This window comes from Papio anubis, chromosome 7 (genome assembly GCF_008728515.1).
Source record: "Papio anubis isolate 15944 chromosome 7, Panubis1.0, whole genome shotgun sequence".
Lineage (NCBI taxonomy): Eukaryota > Metazoa > Chordata > Mammalia > Primates > Cercopithecidae > Papio > Papio anubis.
The window spans coordinates 116,971,160-116,992,331 of record NC_044982.1 but is presented as its reverse complement, the minus strand read 5'-3'; the positions used below and the strand labels follow the sequence as shown (position 1 = coordinate 116,992,331).

The window sequence follows — 21,172 nt, the reverse complement described above, 5'->3', positions numbered from 1 at the left end:
AGGGATTAAGGAAAGCTACAAGTCTTATTTTTCTAGCAAATCCAAAAACAGTGAATCCAAAAGTCCCCTGGCATCCTTTAAAAATAAAAATAAAAAACAGTTCTAGTATCTGCAGCAATCGATAAGGAGGTGAAGTAATACTACAAGACGACATAGTTATATCCACTAGTGCCACATGATTTAATCCTTACAGAAGTCCCTAAAACGCCAGAGCTGAACAACCTCACAGTTCTACACAGAACAGACAAGATGAGGTGCAGGCTCTGTGACCTTATAATGGCACACACACAACTGGCCCCATGCTTCCATAACTTCACTCTGCCTCCCGCTTTTTTCAGCCCAACCCCTCCAAACATGGGTCTCGGTCGGTCCCCTTAAGTCACAATGGAGGGAATACACTAGGCTAAGCAAATATTCCCTCAGGATTTCATGGCAAAGCCCTTTCAACCAAAGAAAGGATCGCGACTGAAGAGAAAGATAACAAGGTTTGCTTGAGGAGAGATCTGTGAGAGAGGCTACAGTCGGTGGTGGGAGAGAAGCCAAAGTCTGTGACGGCTGTCACCACATCTACCGGGAGTAAGAGCACCATGACAGCGGCTATCTGAAAGCCGTGATGGCTAGGGTTAGCGCTAGTCGGCTTGGTGATGAGCGAGCTGGGAGGGGGTCTATTAAAAAGGGTAGGGCGAGGGGCAGCTGGGGGACGCAATGGGTTAGGGGGCGGTCGAGACTTTGTCTCAGGAACTGTAATGAGGTCAGCCCAAGGGAGGATGTAACGGAGTCTGGAAGCTCCATTAGGAGTCCTGAGAGACTCTGAGGGGTTCTAATGGGGTCTGCTGGATTGGGGGGACCGTGACAGAATCTCCGGGAAGGCTGGAGGACCGGAATGGTGTCCGGCCAATGGAAGATACGGGGGGTGGGGTCTACTGGGGATCCGGGGCCGTGATCTGGTGTTTGGGAGGCTCGGCGCAGACCCGCTCGCGGGGCGTCTCCGCTGGGACGGGGCGGGGCGGCCCGACCGGAGCCAAATAGCAAGGCTGAGACGTGGGCCAGGACGGGCTGCAGGGCCGCTGAGCGCTTGGGCGGGTCTTACCTCGGGCTCCGCCGCGGTGGCCACCGCAGCCCCCTCCTCTTCAGCGGAAGCTGCCTCCCACCCTCCGCCCCAGGGTCGGGCGGGAGATGGCAGAGGAGGCCGAGGCCACCGAGGGTCGGACGGTTTCGGGAGGGTGGGCCCAGCAGCCTCAGGGTCCGGGCGAGCGGCCGCTGCGCATCCCCCGCCCTGTCAGAGAGACTCCGCCCGGCCTGGGCAGGAACATCCCCCGCTGCACCCCGCCCAGAGAGCACGCGTTGGACCGCCGCCTCAACTGCTGCCAGCGGCCGCCTCTGCCGGTGCAGCTACTGCCTCCGTCGCCGCCTCTTGCGGTCCTGACTGTCCTGTACTCTCTCAACAGCCACAGTCAACCGTCGCCGCGTCCCTTGTCCGCTTCGGCCGCGCGCCCCCGACCCCGCGCACGCAACCCCGCCCCGCGCGACTCCACGGCTGCAGGCGAGCAGGCGCGCGCGCACTTACCTCCCACGCCCCCTACTGCCAGCCTGGGTCGGCCCCGCCCGGTCCCGCCCGGTCCCGCCCCCGCACGTGACGCCACCGGAGAGTACAGCGTGCGCTTGCGCGGACACGCCCCATTTCCTAGGCCCCAGGCCGCCCCGCCCAAATTTTTCTTCCTCACCTTACGGCAGAGCGGGGAACTCTGCCTTAGATTCTCCCTGTACTGGAGAGGGATGTCGCAAGGTTGGGGAAGAAACCTCTGGGTTTGCGACCGTAGCTGTCGATTTCCGGCCAATACAGAGGTGTCTGAAGGCTGGTTGGGGTGGTGAGGCCCGAGGCAGGTAAGAAGCCTCCTCCCCACTTTGGTTTGTCTCAGTTTGTCCCGGCAGTGGATCGCTTCCCCACTCACTCAGATTCTGGCGTATCCGTGCTCCCTCCCGATTCTGGACCTGGATTCTCAGCGCCGCCGGTCACAGCCCCCGCCCCCTTTCAAACACGCACGCTTTCTCCTCCCACCCACCCTCATTGTCCCCGCCCCGACCTCCGTTTCCAAGTCTTCGTTTCCATTCATTCCTCAGACTTTTTCACTGAGTGGTTTCCATGTCTTGGGTTCCAGAATGTCAGAGGCGAATGAAATAGTCTCAGCTTTTTAAAGTGCTTTTATATAGGAGACCGTGAGAGAATCCGCAGTAGTAGTACAATAAAGTGATAATTGAGAAAAATGCACGGGATGCTGTCTGCGCACAGAAGAGGGGTCCCAGGTTGTGTAGGAGGAGAACGTGAGGAAGCCCTTTCCAAGGTGACTTTTGGGTCACTTTTAGAGGACTGTGTTAAAAGACTAGTAATCCAGTACCTGGTCAAAGAAATAAGAGAGGAGGTAAAAGAATAACGGGTGCAAAAGCATGTGACAGTGGTGGTTTGAAAGAGTCAAAAGAAAAGTAAAATCTGATGGAAACCGTACTGTAGAGTTCCCTTTAAAGAAGCATCATTATAAAGTGAGAGAAATGAGGAACGAGAATATGGCCCTCAGGAATGTTTTCTGTTTAGGTAGAAGACTCAAAAGTGTACACGAAACCGAGAAGTGGACTCTTCGAGGGTGAGGGAGGCTAATTTACAAGATCGAGAGCACTAGTGGAAAACAACCTTGTATGTGCATTTGAATCACCTGGGAAACTGTTAAAACCAATACTGTTGCCCCACTCTAGACCAATTAAATTCTGTGTTTTGCCAGGTGTCAGTACTGTTTTAAAGCTCCACAGGTGACTCTAATGCTAAAGATTGAGACCCACTAAACTAGAGAGAAGTTGAGGGAGTTGGCTCTGTAACATTAAAATGGAGGTCATTTAACTATGGAGAGGCTTGGAGATGGAATGAGAAACTTGAGTGGCGTTATGTTTTGAATAACTGGTCTGGGAAATGGGAGAAGGAGCCACTCTTGCCTTTCCCTTCAGCACTGTTCATTCCTCAGTGTTTATCAGGTCCAACTTAATTACTCATCTCTGCTCTCCCTTTCCCTTCCATCCAGAATTAGCTGTTGTCTCCAGCCTTACCGCTCAAAGGCCATCCCCAAATCTGTCCCCAAAAATGATCAGAGCTAAGCCAATTTATGAGATGCAGAGACCAACATCCAGAGCTAAGCCAATTTATGAGATGCAAAGACCAACATCCACTCCCGTGAGATTACTACATACAGTGCCTTGCCAATTTAGAATCTTTTTCTGTTATTTATCATTTAAATTAGTAATGAGATATAAAGATATTTAAAATACAGCTCTATTAGGATCGAAAATTACCGTATTAGGGACAACTAGGCCTTTAAACAAAGAATTAGCAGGCAGAGAAGCTGTATGAGGTAAAGACCAAGACAGTGTATGGCTGCTATCTATTAACTAGGGTTAATCCAAAAACTTGTCTATCTGACCCAGATAAGAACGAGTTATTGTTGTCTAGTATAGCTAGAGCATAGCATGGAGAGTAGAGGTGGGACAGAGATGAAGATGATAAAGTGGGTGTGAACAGATTATGAGGAGCCTTGAATTCCATGGTGAAGAGTTTAGATTATATATGATACTAGAAACAATTGATAAGTACAAAAAAGGTTCTTAACCTCTTTTACCCAGTGGACCTCGTTGGCAGTCCAGCTTATAGACTCAGTCTCAGAAAAATGTTCTTAAATGTATAAAATAGAATACATACTAATATAAAGGAAACTAATTTTAAGTTTTTAAAATATTAAATGTGTGATATATATGCACTTTATGCATCAAATAAAATCTGGCAGCAGGTCTAATTATATAATTTCTAAGTAATGATGACTATGTATTTTGAAATGCCTGCAGCAACTTTAATGTAATGTGAAAATATCAGATTTCTATTGGTAAAAAAAGAGAATGCTAATACTGTAGTTTATGGTCCACACTTATTGAAGAAATGCTAGATTTCAGCTACTGATTATTGAAAACAAATTGTTTTCCCAGTCTAAGTTCACAGAACCCTGATATTCTAGCCACATCCTGGTCTATGGATCCTAAGTTTAAAAATATCTCAGTGTAATGGTTTTAATCTAGAGCATGACATCAAATCTGTGTTTCAGAAAAATGATGAAGCAGTGTTCACTTCCCAGCCTCTCTGCTGGGATGAGAAGCTGGCTGTTTTCTTCTGTGTCTCCTTTACCTCTGGGGCAGCAACCAGTACTATCCCACTGTTTCCTAATAACCGGGGCCTGCAGAGGGACTAAGCTTGTGGATGTATATATCTGTGAGAGCAATACCAGAAAATAAATCAGGAAAGGTAGATTGGGGCTATTTTTGTGGAAATCATTGAATGCCAGGCTATAATTTGTAGTTAATTTGGTAGACAATGGAGGGTTGTTAAAATTTTTGGAGTAGAATAATGTGATTAGAGTTCTGTTTGAAAATCTAGAATAATGTGCAGGTTAGATCATCTAAAGAGAAGATAGGAATGAAGAGACTAGACCAATAAGTTAATTTTTAAAAAACGGAATCTTGGGCCAGGTGCAGTGTCTCAGGCCTGTAATCCCGGGACTTGGGGAGGCTGAGGCAGGAGGATCACTTGAGCCCAGGAGTTCAAGACCAGCCTGGGCAACAAAGTGAGACCCTGTCTCTCCAAAAAAATATAAAAAAGAAGAAGAAAATTAGCCAGACATAGTGGTGCCTGCCTGTGGTCCCATCTACATGGGAGACTGAAGCAGGAGGATTACATGAGCCCAGGAGGTCGAGGCTGAAGTGTTCATGCCACTGCACTCCAGCCTGAGTGACAGAGAAAGAGCCTGTCTCAAAAAAAAAATCTTGAGGTGATCTCTAGAGAGTCTGCTAAATTCCTTTATTTCCACAATGTGCTGACCAGGCTAGAGTAACACACATTGGAATAAATTGCATACCTTTCAACAGGAATATATACCCCAGTGTGGAAGTCAGTTAACATTTTATGTGGTCAAGAGGCTAGCCCAGTCTTTTGAATTATAAATGATATTGTTAGTACTTCTAATAAAGCAATGGCCTTACCATAAGTTCACAGATCTTGCCAAGGCCTTCCTCAGTCAAATTCCATCTATACCTGTGAGTCCTACATTTCTGACTTAAAAGTCAGAACTCCTCTCTCTCTGCCAATTCCTTAAACTTCTTGGATGGGAAAGAAGTTTAGTTTAAACACATTAGCAAAGAACGGAAAGTCCTCAAGGCCCAGGCAGCCCATCTCCTTCGAAACTGATCAATACCAGACTATAAAAACTTACTGCTCAAATCCAGCTAGTACCCAAATTATGTACTTTTTAAACGTATTCTAAAAAATTGAATTTGGGGTTCAGGTATTACTGATCCAAATGAGTCCTATAAAATTAATTTCCAGAACTAGGTTCTCAGAGAGGCCACCATTACCACCTTCTTCAGCGTGACTAGCCTATAGTGACTTTCTGTCCATCAAATAATTGGAGGCCATCTGGGTGGTGATACGAAAAATCAAGTTTATGCAGAACTTGAGGTTCAGCTATCTGATACGTTTTGCAGGAGGAAGAGGAGTGGGTCTATCTGAAATCAGAAATAATACTTTTGTGAGGCTTTTTAATAATTTTTATTACTTACAGAAAATTTCTGAGAGTTCCTTTCTCTGGCTCCCAATTAAATGGCTTACTCCACAATCAACTTATATAAGCACTGGATCATTGTCTTGATCCCAAAAAATGTGTCCCAACTGTAGTTACCATTTTGAGCATCTGTATTATTGTTTGAAAACCTTAGGCTTGCTTTCCCTGATGGCCAGTGAATACTCATTCATTCATTAGATATTTATTGAACCTCTACTATGTGCCAGGCACATTTTTGAAACCCACTAATGAGCAATTTGTAATGACAATTTACCTTTTAACTATCTATGAGAAAAGTAACTTGCCAGGATTTGAAATCCTCAGAACAAATGAGATTAAAAGATCATTTTTTTTTATGTTCTTTCAAATAGTGTGTTTGCATAGAGCTGCCGTGTGCTGACCACAGTGATTATCTGTGAAATGAGGTAAATCGTGGCTTTAGCTTAACCACTCCTTATCAGACTTTGTTACCACATGTACTAAAATAAAGTTCTATCTACACCTTTATAAAATATTATCTTACACAGACGTCTTATTAATTCTAATGGCCTCTCCACACCTGGCCCTCACTCCTAGTCATTTCAAAGTTTGCAATTGTGTAAAGTCATTTCTCAGAAAATTTGAAGCAAAAACTAAGTCACCACAAGAAAAACTTGGTATCCACCAGGTTTATATTGAGGACAAACACTGTGACACAATTACAAATGGAACTTTTTTTTTTTTTTTTTTTTGAAATAGAGTTTTGCTCTTCTTCCCCAGGCTGGAGTGCAATGGTGTGCTCTCAGCTCACCACAACCGCCACCTCCCGGGTTCAAGCGATTCTCCTGCCTCAGCCTCCCAAGTAGCTAGGCTTACAGTTGTGCACTACCACGCTTGGCTAATTTTGTATTTTTAGTAGAGACACGGTTTCTCCATGTTGGTCAGGCTGATCTAGAACTCCCGATCTCAGGTGATCCAGCCGCTTTGGCCTCCCAAAGTGCAGAGATTATAGGCATGAGCCACCGCACCCGGCCTACAAATGGAACTCTTGAGGTAGAAATGGTAGACCAGGAATAAAATTATTTTCATGGTCAATGACATCTTAGCCATTGATAGCTGTGCCTAGTTCCAGAGCAATAAATGGAGAGCCTTGGTGTTAGATGAAATCCTAAAAAGTCACCTGTTTTATCCCCTTGGCCCCAGACAGAATAAAGTGGAATTTATAGCAATAGAGTTACCAAGCATCATCGTCACACCAAGTGGATTTTGTACTTTGAGAGCTGAATTCCTCTGTGAAATATTGATGTTATAGGAATGTTGTTTAATACAATTGAGAATATTTCTTACATTTATAACAGTGTTGTGTTTTCCTGAGTTTTTCAAGATACGTTTCACTTCTGTATTCTGCTCACTCAGGAAAAATATTTATTTATTAAAACTCTAGTTTGTCAGGCACTGAAGGTAGAAGGATGAGTAAAATCTAATCTGTGTACTCAAGAGGGTAATATAATAAATCTTGATGGTCATTCTTACATGCCACGTTATACAGATCTCCAGATGGCTTAGGCTTAGTTTTAAAAGGAAATGTTTAATTGGGGGAAATTGGAACCCCAAAAAAAAGCCATGAACTTCCTTCCTGAAAATATTTTTGCCATAAAAAGCATATTTGGTCTTGGATGTGATTCCTTTTGTGAAAGTGCAAGTTGAATCAGACATTAGAAGTTGGACATAATCTTCTAATTTTAGTAAACATCAAATTATTTTTAAATATTTGTGTTTGAACATTTATGGAAAAGAGATTAGATGTACCTGTTTTATCCAGAGGACAGAAGTAAGACTCAGAAGTTGAAAAAATGGAAATACTTTATGTCATTGTAAGAGTGGGAACTGGTACATCTTTTCTTCCTCTTCAATGAAATCACTGTATTTACTAATTATGTGTTCATTATTAAGAGAAGGGGAAAAATTAAAGCACAGTATCAAAAGGTAGAAGGAAAAAGGCAAAAAAATATTAATCCTGTTTCTTAAAATGATATTTACACTTGATGGATATCGTTCTTGATTATTTTTGTGTGTATTTTTATCATATACAGATGTTTATATCAAAGCACATTATGAACATTTTTCTGTTAATAAATTTGTATTGATAATATTATATGTAATGGCTGAAAACTGTTCCATCATGTGGAAACCCTGTTATTTAATTTACCAGTCCTTTTTTGAACTCCAGGTTGTTTCCAGTTTTTCTGTTATAAATACTGCCATGTGACTTGTTGAATTTTTGCACACATTGTTAATGTTTCCCTTAAGATAAATGTATGAAAGTATAATACCTACATATATAAATTTCTTAAGAATTCCAATATAATGGCAAATTACCCTTGAAAAAGCTTGCATGTATGACACTCCTATCAAAATGAGGCATCATTTACTCATTTCCCATAATCTCTCAGCAATGCTAGTTTTTATTAGTTTTCTTCATCTTTGCTAACTCGACAGGTAAAAACATGAAATTTTAACTTGCATTTATTTGATTACTACTCTGATGTCCAGTGTCTCTTCATGTGTTTATTGACCAGCCATGTAAGTGTATTAACTAATATTTTCTAACAATTTTTTAACTTTTTAATATTTAAATTTGTATTCTATCTAAAATGTAATTTGATATAAGGTATGAGGTAAAACTCTTTACTTTTTTAATCAAATAGTTAACAAGTTGTGCCAACGCTACTTATTAAAAAATCCAGCAAGCATATCCCATACTTCAATACACAGATAATAAAAGTACTGTTAGATATTCCTCCAAAAAAAGAAAGAGGATTTCATGGTCAAATAAGTTTGGGAAAAGATCATACCAAAAAAAGTTAAAATTTTTTATCGTCAAAGTCTCATTAGCTTCTAGTGTGTGTGTGTGTGCATTAGGAGTTAGCATTCCCTAATTTAATTAACCATGTAATCTTTTTTCTTTTTTATTTCTTTATTTTGAGATGGAGTCTCACTCTGTCACCCAAGCTGTAGTGCAGTGGGGTGATCTCGGCTCACTGCAACCTCTGCCTCCCAGGTTCGAGCAATTCTCCTGCCTCAACCTCCCAAGTAACGGAAATTACAAGCACGCACCATCATGCCTAATTTGTTTTTGTATTTTCAGTAGAGACAGGGTCTTGCCATATTGGCCAGACTGGTCTCGAGCTCCTGACCTCAGGTGATCTGCCTGCCTCGGCCTCCCAAAGTGCTGGGATTACAGATGTGAGCTATTTTTTTAAACCATGTAATCTCACTTCATAGGTATTTCAGGAAATACTTATGAAAGCCTATGGAACTGAGCTGTCCAGTATACTAGCACTAGCCACGTGTGGCTATTTAAATTTTAGTTAATTAAAATTAGTCAATTCTTCAGTCACACTGACCATATTTCAAGAACTCAATAGCCACAAGGAGCTAGTGGCTACTGTATTGAACATTTTGCAGATCAAAGAAAATTTCTGGGCCAGGCACTGTGGCTCATGCCTATAATCCCAGCACATTGAGAGGCCGAGGCGGGTGGATCACGAGGTCAGGAATTCAAGACTAGCCTGCTCAAGCTGGTGAAACCCTGTGTCTACTAAAAAACTACAAAAATTAGCCAGGCGCAGTGGCAGGCGCCTGTAATCTCAGCTACTCGGGAGGCTGAAGCAGGAGAATCACTTGAACCCGGGCGGCAGAGGTTGCAGTGAGCCAAGGTCACGCCACTACACTCCAGCCTGAGCGACGGAGTGAGACTCCATCTCAAAAAATAAAAGAAGAAAATTTCTGTCACAAGAAGTCCTATTGGACAGCACTGCTATAGGAACATAATGTTCAGGGAAACACACAAACACGCTGAAAACACTAGAATAATCCATAATTTCTCTGTTGATTTGTCAGGCAAACATGATTTCTACTACACTACGAGAACAGACTCTCTCATTGATTTGTAAAGACTCCATCATCATATTTAAAATTTCTTATCTACATATGAATTTTTTTATTCTATTGATTTATCTATTTCTGCTCCAATACCACACCCCTAGTTTTAAGTCAAGGTTCTGCACCTTTCTCCCTGAGAGCAGAAATGAATTCTTGCATGGAGTTGGAAATTAAATTAGAAGTGATAGTAAAGGCCCTTTCACTTCCCAGACTCTGTAAATGTAAACATTTCTCTGCCGAACTTGATTTATATTATGTTGAGCTGTATACCCATGTATTCATTTACTCTACATTTATTTATTGAGTACCTGCCTGGCAAGCACTGTTTTAGGCCCTGGGGTTAAAATGGCAAACAAGGCAGACAGGGCCCCTTGTCGTCTTATTTTCATAGAGTTTACATTCTTGTTTTGGAAAGGGAAAGAGAAGAGGCAGGGGGAGGAAAAAAGAATATGAACCGATAAATAAATTAAAAACTATCACATAGTCATCAGTGCTATTCAAGGAATTGAAATTAGAGTGATAGTAACTGGTGGCCTCTTTATTTTGGCTGCCCTGAGACCTCTGTGACTTAGTGGCATTTAAACTAAGATCTGTCCAACAGAAGGAGCTAACTCCTAGAAGGTCCAGGCACAACTTGTACCACCCTCAGGAGGGAAAAAGCTTGGTGTATTTGAGGAATAAAAAGAAAGTCTTGGCCGGGCGCGGTGGCTCAAGCCTGTAATCCCAGCACTTTGGGAGGCTGAGACGGGCGGATCACAAGGTCAGGAGATCGAGACCATCCTGGCTAACCCGGTGAAACCCCGTCTCTACTAAAAAATACAAAAAACTAGCCGGGCGAGGTGGCGGGCGCCTGTAGTCCCAGCTACTCGGGAGGCTGAGGCAGGAGAATGGCGTGAATCTGAAAGGCGGAGCTTGCAGTGAGCTGAGATCCGGCTACTGCACTCCAGTTTGGGCGACAGAGCCAGACTCCATCTCAAAAAAAAAAAAGAAAGTCTTTGTGGCTGGGGCTTAGTGCACAAGCAGGGAGATAGGAGGAGATAAGGTTGGAGAAATAGCTGAAGCCACATTTTCATGTAGGGTTTTGTAAACTAGGGTACGGAATTTTCATTTTTTTCCGAGTATGATAGTGAGCTACTAGAGAGTCCTAAGCAGGAAACAGACCTGACCTAATTTAAATGTTTAAACAATTATTTTGATGGAAAATTTATTGGCAGGGTCAGTAGTATAAATAGGAGACCTCTTAGGCTAGGTCAGGAAAGAAATGGTGATAGATTTGACTAAGGTAATAATAGTGAAGATGGAAAGCACTGGACAGATTTAGAACATTTAGGCTATAGAATCAACAGGACTTGTTGTCAATTGGATGTGAGGTGTGAAGACAGTAGAAAACTCTGGGATGAGCCTGGACAACACAGGGAGACCCTGCCTCTATTTTAAAAAAATTTTTACTTAGCCAGACATGGTGGTATGCACCTATAGTGCATATAGCTACTTGGAAGGTCAAGATGGGAGGATCACTTGAGCCCATCAGTTAAAGGCTGCAGTGAGCTATGACTGTGCCACTGCACTCCATCCTGGGCAACAGAGTGAGACGTTTTCAAAGAAGGAAAGAAAGAGGGAGAGGGGAGAGGGGGAGGGGAAGGTAGGAAGAAAAAACAGAGAGGAGAGAGAGAGAGAAAGAAAAAAACTAACTCTTGAATGATGTCTGTAATCCATTATATAGTAACCAGGTTCAGTTTTCAGTCTGATTATGGCAGGCAAAATTGGGACACATAAGATATCAGTAAATATATTTTAACCAAATGAATAAATTTGCTTTAATAAATGTTTCTCTCCTGTACACATTTAAGCTGCTAAAGCATAAGCTTGTGCTCATTCCTTTATTATTAGGGAATCTGGTTCCTAAGAATTTGAGGTTTATGTCACAAACACATCAGCTGTAAGTAGTTATTAGACTGTTCCCCTGAAGTATCCAAGCCAACAGAGGAAACTGAATGAAACAGAAAAAATTGCCTGCCACAGTTGCAAAAGTTCTATGAGACTCTCATATTTTATTTTTTAATTTCATGCTGATTTTGCATTTTATGCCCAAGTTTATGTTAATAATTAAAATATTTTTAGTTGCTGATTTAAATGTTTTAAGTCAATGATTAAGTTGTTTAGCTCTTTCCCCTAAAGTTGGTCAAATTAAAGCTCTAGGAAGATGCTCTGTGATTAACTTGTGTTTGTTTCTTGGACTTTGTTGCTATCTGCTGGCACATGGGCATGTATCCATTTAGAGAAGCATAGATGCCTCTCTGAGCATTTGTAGTTTGGTACAACTTAAAATCGTATCCAAAGGGAGTGAGGAAGGCAATTGCATTTAGAAACAACTGACTTTTATAATCTGCACTTACTTTGTAATGTTTTTAAAAAACATACTTGAATGAGGCTGTTTCTCTCTCTTTTTTTTAAGGAACGCTTACTGAATAATTAGAGAAAAATGAATAAAGATCACAATTCTGGAGAAGTATGTTTTCAGTAAAACAAATTTATCTGGAGCACTACTTAATTCAATAGCCAACAGGCTTATTTTCCCTGAAGTTTTGAAAATTGCTGTATACCATATAAAATGCTTGTTAATTTAAGACTCTAATATATATTTTAATCCCATAAAATAAATACTTATACAAAATAGACAATTATCATTAATAGCCATTATAAATTAGTATTTTTAAGCATTTCCATTCATTAAAAATCCAGATTGAGTCCAGGTGAGGTAGCTCACGCCTATCATCCCAGCACTTTGGGAGGGCTAGACAGGAGGATCACTGGAGCCCAGGAGTTCAAGACCAGCCTGGGCAGCATAGTGAGACCTCATCTCTACAAATTTTTTTTTTTTTTTTTTTTTTTTCAGTCAATTTCGCTGTTGATGCCCAGGCTGGAGTGCAATGGTGCGATCTTGGCTCACCACAGCCTCTACCTCCCAGGTTCAAGCGATTCTCCTGCCTCAGCCTCCCGTGTAGCTGGGATTACAGGCATGCGCCACCACGCCCAGCTAATTTTGTATTTTTTTTTCTTTAGTAGAGACCGGCTTTCTCCATGTTGGTCAGGCTGGTGTCGACCTCCTGACCTCAGGTGATCTGCCCACCTCGGCCTCTCAAAGTGCTGGGATCACAGGCATGAGCCTCTGCGTCCGGCCACATTTTTTCCTTTTTTTAATTAGCCAGGCGTGGTGACAGGCACCTGTGGTCCCCGCTACTTAGGAGGCTAAGGCAGGAGGATCACTTGAGCCCAGGAGGTCGAGGCTGCAGTGGCCATGATTGCACCACTGCACTCCAGCCTGGGTGACAGAGTGTGAGACCCTGTCTCAAAAAAAGAAAAAAAAAAAAAATCCAGACTGAAACAGCAGTAACACCTCCAGTTAAAAGTTAATCTGGCCATGTGCCGTAGCTCACACCTATAACCCCAGCATTTTGGGAGGCCAAGGTGGTGGATCACCCGAGGTCAGGAGTTCGAGACCAGCCTGGCCAACATGGTGAAACCCCGCCTCTACTAAAAAAAAATATATAAAAAATTAGCCAAGCATGGTGGTGGGCGCCTGTAATCCCAGCTACTCGGGAGGCTCAGGCAGGAGAATTGCTTGAACCTGGGAGGCAGAGGTTACAGTGACCTGAGATCATGCCACTGCACTCCAGGCTAGGCAAAAAGAGCAAAACTCCATCTCAAAAGAAAAAAAAGTTAGTGAATTCAATATTAGCTTCATTTAGTTACAGAAGTCGGAAGATACAATAAACTAACCCCTGTAATCACAGGATTTGTGTATACTGACAATACATTAACATCATTGCTTCACTCAGATTGAGAGAACAATTTTCCCTGGATTTCACATTTGCTCTCCTTATGCCAAAGATAAAGCACAAGAGCAGAGTCATGCCATGGCTAGTTTCATCTTTGATCACTTTGTGGCTTTATGTAAAGAGACGAGTGCTTTATTTTCAAGAAATCTTTGGGGTCCATTATTGCCACCTCAAATATAGGGAACAGGGAAGGAAACTAACTTTTTTTGAGAGTCTACTGTAGACCAGACAACATGCTGAGTGTTTTCACTCATGTTTTTAATTCGTGTAACAACCTGTGATTATGTTATTACTACCTAATCTTACAGATGAGGAAAATGAGGCCCAGAAAGAGGATGAATAACTTGCCCACGATCACTTAAATAGTAAGTGGCAAAGTCAGAGCCTAGACCCAAGACTTCCTAGCCCCAAAACATAGAGCTATAATATATTTGGTAAGATTTTACAAATAGAACTATGAGGAGGTCATTGGCTCCCCAGTTCACTCACCTTTCTTGCCCTTCCCCTAGTCTTGCTTACCATCCACCAAGACCAAGTACACAGATCTTTTAACTCTGAACAAATTTACTAGTAACAACAGAACAATAAAGGATAACAGGCAAAACACAAAACCAGAGAATAAGGATATTACAAAGAATACAGAAATCTTAAGTGGCCTTATTTCTTTTTTTCCCATAATCTAGATTTTCTGACTTCCCTTTAAAAATATTTCATTCATCTGGCAAACATTTATTGCACTTCTGATATGCCAGGCACAGTACTCACTACATAGAAAAGAAATATTCATAAATGATTCTAGATGGCTCCTGGTTTTTTGCTAAGGTCCCCTTCCGTCTCCTTTTCTCCCACCTCATTGATAGTATTATTATCATTGTCTCACTCACCCCAACTGAAACCTTCAGACCATTTCGTAATTCTTTTTTTTTTTTTTTTTGGAAACGGAGTCTCACTCTATCCCCCAGGCTGGAAGCAAGTGGCACAGTCTCGGCTCATTGCAACCTCCGCCTCCCGGCCTCATAATTCTTTTTTATCTACCCTCCTCTGATCACTTATTGAGTCTTATTGATGCTCTGTCTACAATATCTATTCCTCCACATTCCTACTATCATTTCTCCTGCTTTAGGTCATTACCTCCTACCTTTACTTGCAATAAAAATCTAATTGGGCCGGGCACAGTGGCTCATGCCTGTAATCCCAGCACTTGGGGAGGCTGAGGCGGGTGGATCATCTGAGGTCAGGAATTCGAGACCAGCCTGGCCAACATGGTGAAACCCCATCTCTACTAAAAATACAAAAATTAGCCAGGCATGGTGCCAGGCACCTGTAATCCCAGCTACTCGGGAGGTTGAGACAGGAGAATTGCTTGAACCCAGGAGGCAGAGGTTGCAGTGAGCCAAGATCGCGCCACTGCACTCCAGCCTGGGCGACAGACTGAGACTCCACCTCAAAAAAAAAAAGAAAACATCTAATTGAGCTCTGCTTTCCATTTTTCCCCCTACCAATTAGTTCTATATATTATGGCTGAATTATTACCTTCCCAAAGCATTGACCCAGCCATTAATGGCTCCCATTTCCTCCAGTATAAATTTCAAACTCCTTCACCGCAATTCAGTCTGTCACCACTTAGCTTCTAAGAATCCTCTAATATTTGCCTGTACCCCTACTACTCCCACTTCATTCTAGCCATGCTAGACTATTCAGGATTCTCTCCACATTTGAAAGCACTTTCTTTGCCTCTCTGTCTTCCCCATGCATCCAACTCCACTTGCCCTTCAAGAGCCCACTTTTATGCCCCTTTCCTCAAAGCCATTTCTGATCCAAGCACTCATGCCTTTTCATCTTGTTAGCCAGATTATTCTTTTTGTGAATTCCCATACATTCTATGTGTGCCTCTTATGGATTTCTTATCTTATTGACTACAAACCACCTTATACATCTTTGTATCTCCCATAGGACCTAATATTAGGTGCTCAGTAGGTATTTATTGACTAAAAGAATTGCATATGCAGTATATGTTCATTATAACAAAATAGGTTTAAGCTCAGTAAGGGTAGAAACTATTTCATTCTCATTCTGTATTGCCACCCCCGGCACAAAGGAGAACACTCAGTAAACATTTGTTAAGTGAAGTACATTACAGTTATCAGTCATTAGGTTATAAATTACTGATGCCATAATTTATACCTAGGAACACTTTGTCTTTTTTTTGTTTGTTTATTTGTTCTTGGGGTTTTTTTTCTGTTTTTGTTGTTGTTGTTGTTGTTGTTGTTGTTTTTGGATGGAGTCTCACTCGGTCACCCAGGCTGGAGTGCAGTGGCGCTGTCTCGGCTCACTACAACCTCTGCCTCCTGGGTTCAAGCTGTTCTTGTGCCTTAGTCTCCCTAGTAGCTAGGACTACAGGCACCACCACCATGCTGGCTTATTTTTTGTATTTTAGTAGAGACAGGGTTTCACCATGTTGCCCTGGCTGCTCTAGAACTCCTAATCTCAGGCAATTTGCCTGCCTTGGCCTTATGTTGTATTTTAAAATCCTAGTTATGTATGTTTCTTTACTTTATATTGACAAATACCACATGATAAAGGTCATGTATTCTTATTCTCACTTTAAGCTGGGCACAGTGGCTCACACCTGTATTCCCAACATTTTGTGGGGCACAGGCAGGAGGATCACTTGAGCTCGGGAGTTTGAAACTAGTCTGGACAACAAAGTGAGACTCTGTATCTACAAAAATTTAAAAATTAGCCAGGCATGGTGGTACGCACCTGCAGTCCTAGCTACTCTGGAGGCAGAAGCAGGAAACTCGCTTGAACCTAGGAGTTTGAGCCTGCTCCGAGCTATGATTGCACCACTGTGCTCCAGCCTGATCAACAGAGCGAAACCCTGTCTTTAATATAAAAATAAAAAATACTGCCTTTTGGCCCAAAACACCATCTTCCAGTAATTCGCCAAAATGACTAACACAAAGGGAAAGAGGAGAGGCATCCAATATATCTTCTCTAGGCCTTGGAAAAAACATGGAGTTGTTCCTTTGGCCACATATATGTGAATCTATAAGAAATATGATATTGTAGACATCAAGGGAATGGATACTATTCAAAAAGGAATGCCCCACAAGTGTTACCATGGCAAACTGGAAGAGCTTACAGTGATACCCAGCATGCTGTTGGCATTGTTGTAAACAAACAAGGGCAAGATTCTTGCCAAGATAATTAACGTGCATATTGAGCACATTAAGCACTCTGAGAACAGAGATAGCTTCCTGAAATCGTGAAGGAAAATGATCAGAAAAAGAAGGAAGCCAAAGAGAAAGGTGCCTGGGTTCACCTGAAGCACTAGCCTGCTCCACCCAGAGAAGCACACTTTTTTGTTTTTTGTTTGTTTTTGAGTAAGAGTCTTGCTCTGTTGCCCAGGCTGGAGTGCAATGGCGTGATCTCAACTCACTGCAAGCTCCCCATCCCACGTTCAAGCATTTCTGCTGCCTCAGTCTCCCGAGTAGTTGGGATTACAGGCACCCACCACCACGCCTGGCTAATTTTTGTATTTTTAGTAGAGACGAGGTTTCGCCATGTTGGTCAGGCTGGTTTCGAACTCCTGGCCTCAAGTGCTCCACCCATCTCGGCCTCCCAAAGTACTGAGATTACAGGCGTGACCCACCGTGCCCAGCCTCAGAGAAGCACACTTTGTGAGAAATAATAGAAAGAAGCCTGGGCTGCTGAATTCATGACATAGTAGGTGTTTAAAAAAAAAAAAAAAAAAAAAAAAAAACTATGGACTATAAAAAATAAAAATAGAAAATATTTTCACTTTACAGAAAAGGAAAGTGAGAGTTAAGGAAATTTAATTTATTTATGATCACACAGCCAATGAGTAACAGAATTGAATCTAAAATTCAGGTCTTCAAATATGAAGTTTAGAGTTATTTTTCTTGGCCAAGGATGGGTTTGGCTAAAGGCTAGTTGAGTTATATTTGCATTAGAATTTTTGGAATTAAACTGTTGCTGTCATGCTGTATGGAACAGAATTAGGGCCTTAAGTAACATTTTGTCTATATACTGGGTATTTTAAAAATCAAACAGACAAAACACAAAAACTATTTCTGAAGAAAATCTCAGCCCAGCCTGTGGACATTCCCTTCAAGGTGAGAGATGACTGACTGTTGAGGCAGTCTTCTTGTAGGCTCCTTTCCCTAGTTGGGTTGGTGTTGAAGAGTGGGTGTGATTTCAGCAGGCAGTGTAGAGAGTAAGTCTCCGGGTTTTTGCCAAGCTATATGACCTGGCACTCACAACTATGCAGTGTTTATTAAAGACATGGGAGACGGATACTGTAGCCAGGGAGCAGTCATTCCGCGTTTATATTCATAAACTCTTACATCAAGTCACATCGACAAGCTGATTACCTAACCTCTGTCAAATTGCTTTCATTTGATTGATCTGTGCCCATTTGCCATAAGGCTAGATAGTAAAGCTTATTATAGGAAACAATCCTATCTAACTGTTTCATCTGTTGTAAGGATATTGTGAGGCACTATTTGTTATGATGCACCATGTCTTTTATGAAAATCTCTTGGCCGGGCGCGGTGGCTCAAGCCTGTAATCCTAGCACTTTGGGAGGCCGAGACAGGTGGATCACGAGGTCAGGAGATCGAGACCATCCTGGCTAACACAATGAAACCCCGTCTCTACTAAAAAATACAAAAAACTAGCCGGGCGAGGTGGCGGGCGCCTGTAGTCCCAGCTACTTGGGAGGCTGAGGCAGGAGAATGGCGTGAATCAGGAGGCGGAGCTTGCAGTGAGCTGAAATCCGGCCACCGCACTCCAGCCTGGGTGACAGAGCAAGACTCCGTCTCCAAAAAAAAAAAAAAAAAAAAGAAAATCTCTTGAGGAAAAACTATCGGACCATAATACAAAGAATTATTTTACCTCTCCTGAGCAATTGCTTTGTTTTTATCTTATGGACATTGTGAATGTTTAACTTTGTCTGGTTAGATGCCAAAAAGCTTAGAGCCAAATTTGTGGCCCACTCATAACAAATGTGCTCTGTGGCTCATTAACTTCATTCTTGGCTCCAGTTTATGTCTCTCCATTAGTCTTTTTTTCTTAAGAAGATCCTAATTCATGCCATCTTATTATATATTTTTTCTTTTTTCTCATAAGCAGCCTTATGTTGTTTCTCAAGTAGTCAGATTATGATGTACTGCGTCTACATTAAACCATGTTGGATGTCCCTTCATTTACTTTGGGTTTTTTTCTTGAGGGGTGTATTGATTTTTCATACAGGTTTTTGCAGCATTTTGTTACACGAAAATGGTTATATCACGAAATTATTGCTCAATAGTGTAGTCAAGTGGTAAAATAACTGGTCTAATGGTCAGAATTGATTAAATTGATGTCATAATTCTAGTCTTGTCTTTTACAGCATTATTACCATTTTCTTATAATAGGCTTTGTTTTGCACTCTCAATCTGCATGTGACGGTTTATTGCTGTGTGATTTTCAGAAATATTGTTGTGCTGCCAGGTCAGTGCATAACACCTAACTCTCTGTTAATTCTGTTGAGTCTGTTAGGCTCAAATATCCCATACCCATCAGACTTGTCTCACTTTGGGTCACAAGCATATTAATTTCATCACACAACTTGTCTTGCTTCTGCTCTAAGTTAGTCATTCTTTTATTTAAACAAGGTAATGTTAACGGATATTTGTTTTCAAACCTCATTTGCTTTGATTGGTTTGGAGCTCTATCTAGATTTTCTGATTATCTTACTAATGTCATCTAATTGATAAATACTACTATACAACTTTTTAAACTCTTTTAGTACCTTCAAGTAAAATTATTTGGTCTTCTCTACAACTTTCTAGGGTATGTAAGGTGGATATATGCCTTTTTTACAGATGGCATACAAAATGATTAAATGATTTTATATGCCATCTGTAAAAAAGGCATATACCTTTTTAGAAAAACAAGGACAAAGTCATTTAAATGACTGCTCAAGATGATACCAGCAAATCAGTGGTAAAACTAGGACTAGACCCAGGTTTCCAGAATCTTATCCCATACTACCTTTTAAAAGAAGTCAAAAGAAGTTCTAACTTATATTGTAAACATTACGTCATCTTTATCATACCCCTTGAGGCTAAAGCTATGAAACAGGCAAACACATGTTATATCACTCATGCTCATAGCAGGGCAGAATCGGGAATGAATTTCATTTATATTAGTCTTATGATTTTCTGTTTTTAAAGTTACAATTCCTTTTAACTACAGTCCTAATCACTGTCACGTTCCATTATGGAAGGAAGAAGCAATATTTTTATCTTATCTTTCGAAAATTAATGTTGAGGCCGGGTACAGTGACTCATGCCTGTAATCCCAGCACTCTGGGAGGCCGAAGTGGGTGGATCACGAGGTCAGGAGATTGAGACCATCCTGGCTAACATGGTGAAACCCTGTCTCTACTAAAAATACAAAAAATTAGCTGGGCATTGTGGTGGGCCCCTGTAGTGCCAGCTGCTTGGGAGGTACTGAGGCAGGAGAATGGCGTGAACCCGGGAGGTGGAGCTTGCAGTGAGCCAGGATCGCGCCACTGCACTCCTGCCTGGTTGACAGTGCGAGACTCCTTCTCAAAAAAAAAAAAAAAGAAGAAAATTAACGTTGAAATGGAAACTATTTCCCTTGATAATTAGTAACTTTTTTTCTTTAGATTCTTTGAATTTATCTTTAATATAATTTGTTATTATGCATATTCATTAAGGAGCCAAATAATACAGTTAATGGTATGTTGTTTGGTAAAACATTAGCTATAATTTTAACCAATTTCTGTGCTTCAAGAGGATATTTAAAATTCATGCTTACTGTGTACATGGCAATTTTCCAGTTTTCATTCTAATTGTTTACATGCAGCACATAAGCTAGAATTTCTTATAGTTACAGTTGACCCTTGAACAACACAGGGGCTAGGAGTGCCAACCCCCTATGCAGTCAAAATTCTAGATATAACTTTTTTTTTTTTTTTGAGATGTAGTCTTGCTCTGTTGCCCAGGCTGGAGCGCAGTGGCATGCTCTCAGCTCACTACAACCTCCGCCTTCCAGGTTCAAGCAATTCTCCCACCTCAGCCTCTCGAGTAGCTGGGATTACAGGCATGTCCCACCATACCTGGCTAATTTTTGTATTTTTAGTAGAGACGAGGTTTCACCGTGCTGGCCAGGCTGGTCTCAAACTCCTGACCTCAAGTGATCTGCCCACCTTGGCCTCCCAAAGTGCTGGGATTTCAGGCATGAGCCACCGCACCCGGCCTAGGTGTAGGATTTGACTCCCTAAAAACTTAAATACACTGGGCGTGGTGGCTCACACCTGTAATCCCAGCACTTTGGGAGGCTGAGGCGGGCAGACCATAAGGTCAGGAGTTCGAGACCAGCCTGGCCGATATGATGAAACCCTGTCTCTACTTAAAATACAAAAAAAATTAGCCGGGCATGGTGGCACATGCCTGTAATCCCAGCTATTCGGGAGGCTGAGTCAGAAGAATTGCTTGAACCCAGGAGGCAGAGGTTGCAGGGAGCTGAGATCGTGCCACTGCACTCCAACCTGGGCAATAGAGTGAGACTCTGTCTCAAAAAAGAAAAAAAAAAAACCTAACTACTAGTAGCCTACTGTTGACCAGAAGCCTTATCAATAACATAGCCAATTAACACACGTTTTGTAAATGTATTATATACTGCATTCTTACAATAAAGTAAGCTAGGGGAAAATATTAAGAAAATCAT

The 21,172-nt window shown here is 41.7% G+C and overlaps 2 protein-coding genes across 17 annotated transcripts in view; one reads left to right on the top strand and one right to left on the bottom strand.

Moving 5' to 3' along the window:
• MYO9A (myosin IXA) overlaps positions 1–1,815 on the bottom strand; it is a 301,131-nt gene extending 299,316 nt beyond the window's left edge. For 8 of the 9 annotated variants that reach the window (XM_021941798.1, XM_031669218.1, XM_021941799.1 and 5 more), the window contains exon 1: positions 1,091–1,505. The gene's annotated coding sequence lies outside the window, so the exon portion shown is untranslated. Of the gene's footprint in view, positions 1–1,090; positions 1,506–1,724 lie in introns of those variants that run through there. The other variant, XM_031669215.1, reaches the window with a different exon arrangement.
• Positions 385–21,172, top strand: part of SENP8 (SUMO peptidase family member, NEDD8 specific) — a 44,411-nt gene continuing 23,623 nt past the window's right edge. For 3 of the 8 annotated variants that reach the window (XR_001904447.2, XR_001904446.2, XM_017960748.2), the window contains exon 1: positions 385–576. Coding sequence is in view for 1 of the 8 variants with exons in the window: in XM_017960746.3 (XP_017816235.1) it covers positions 614–622 (9 nt within the window). In the remaining 7 variants the exon portion in view is untranslated. Of the gene's footprint in view, positions 577–599; positions 623–1,773; positions 1,885–6,016; positions 6,071–21,172 lie in introns of those variants that run through there. The other 5 variants (XM_017960751.3, XM_031669225.1, XM_017960749.2 and 2 more) reach the window with 5 other exon arrangements.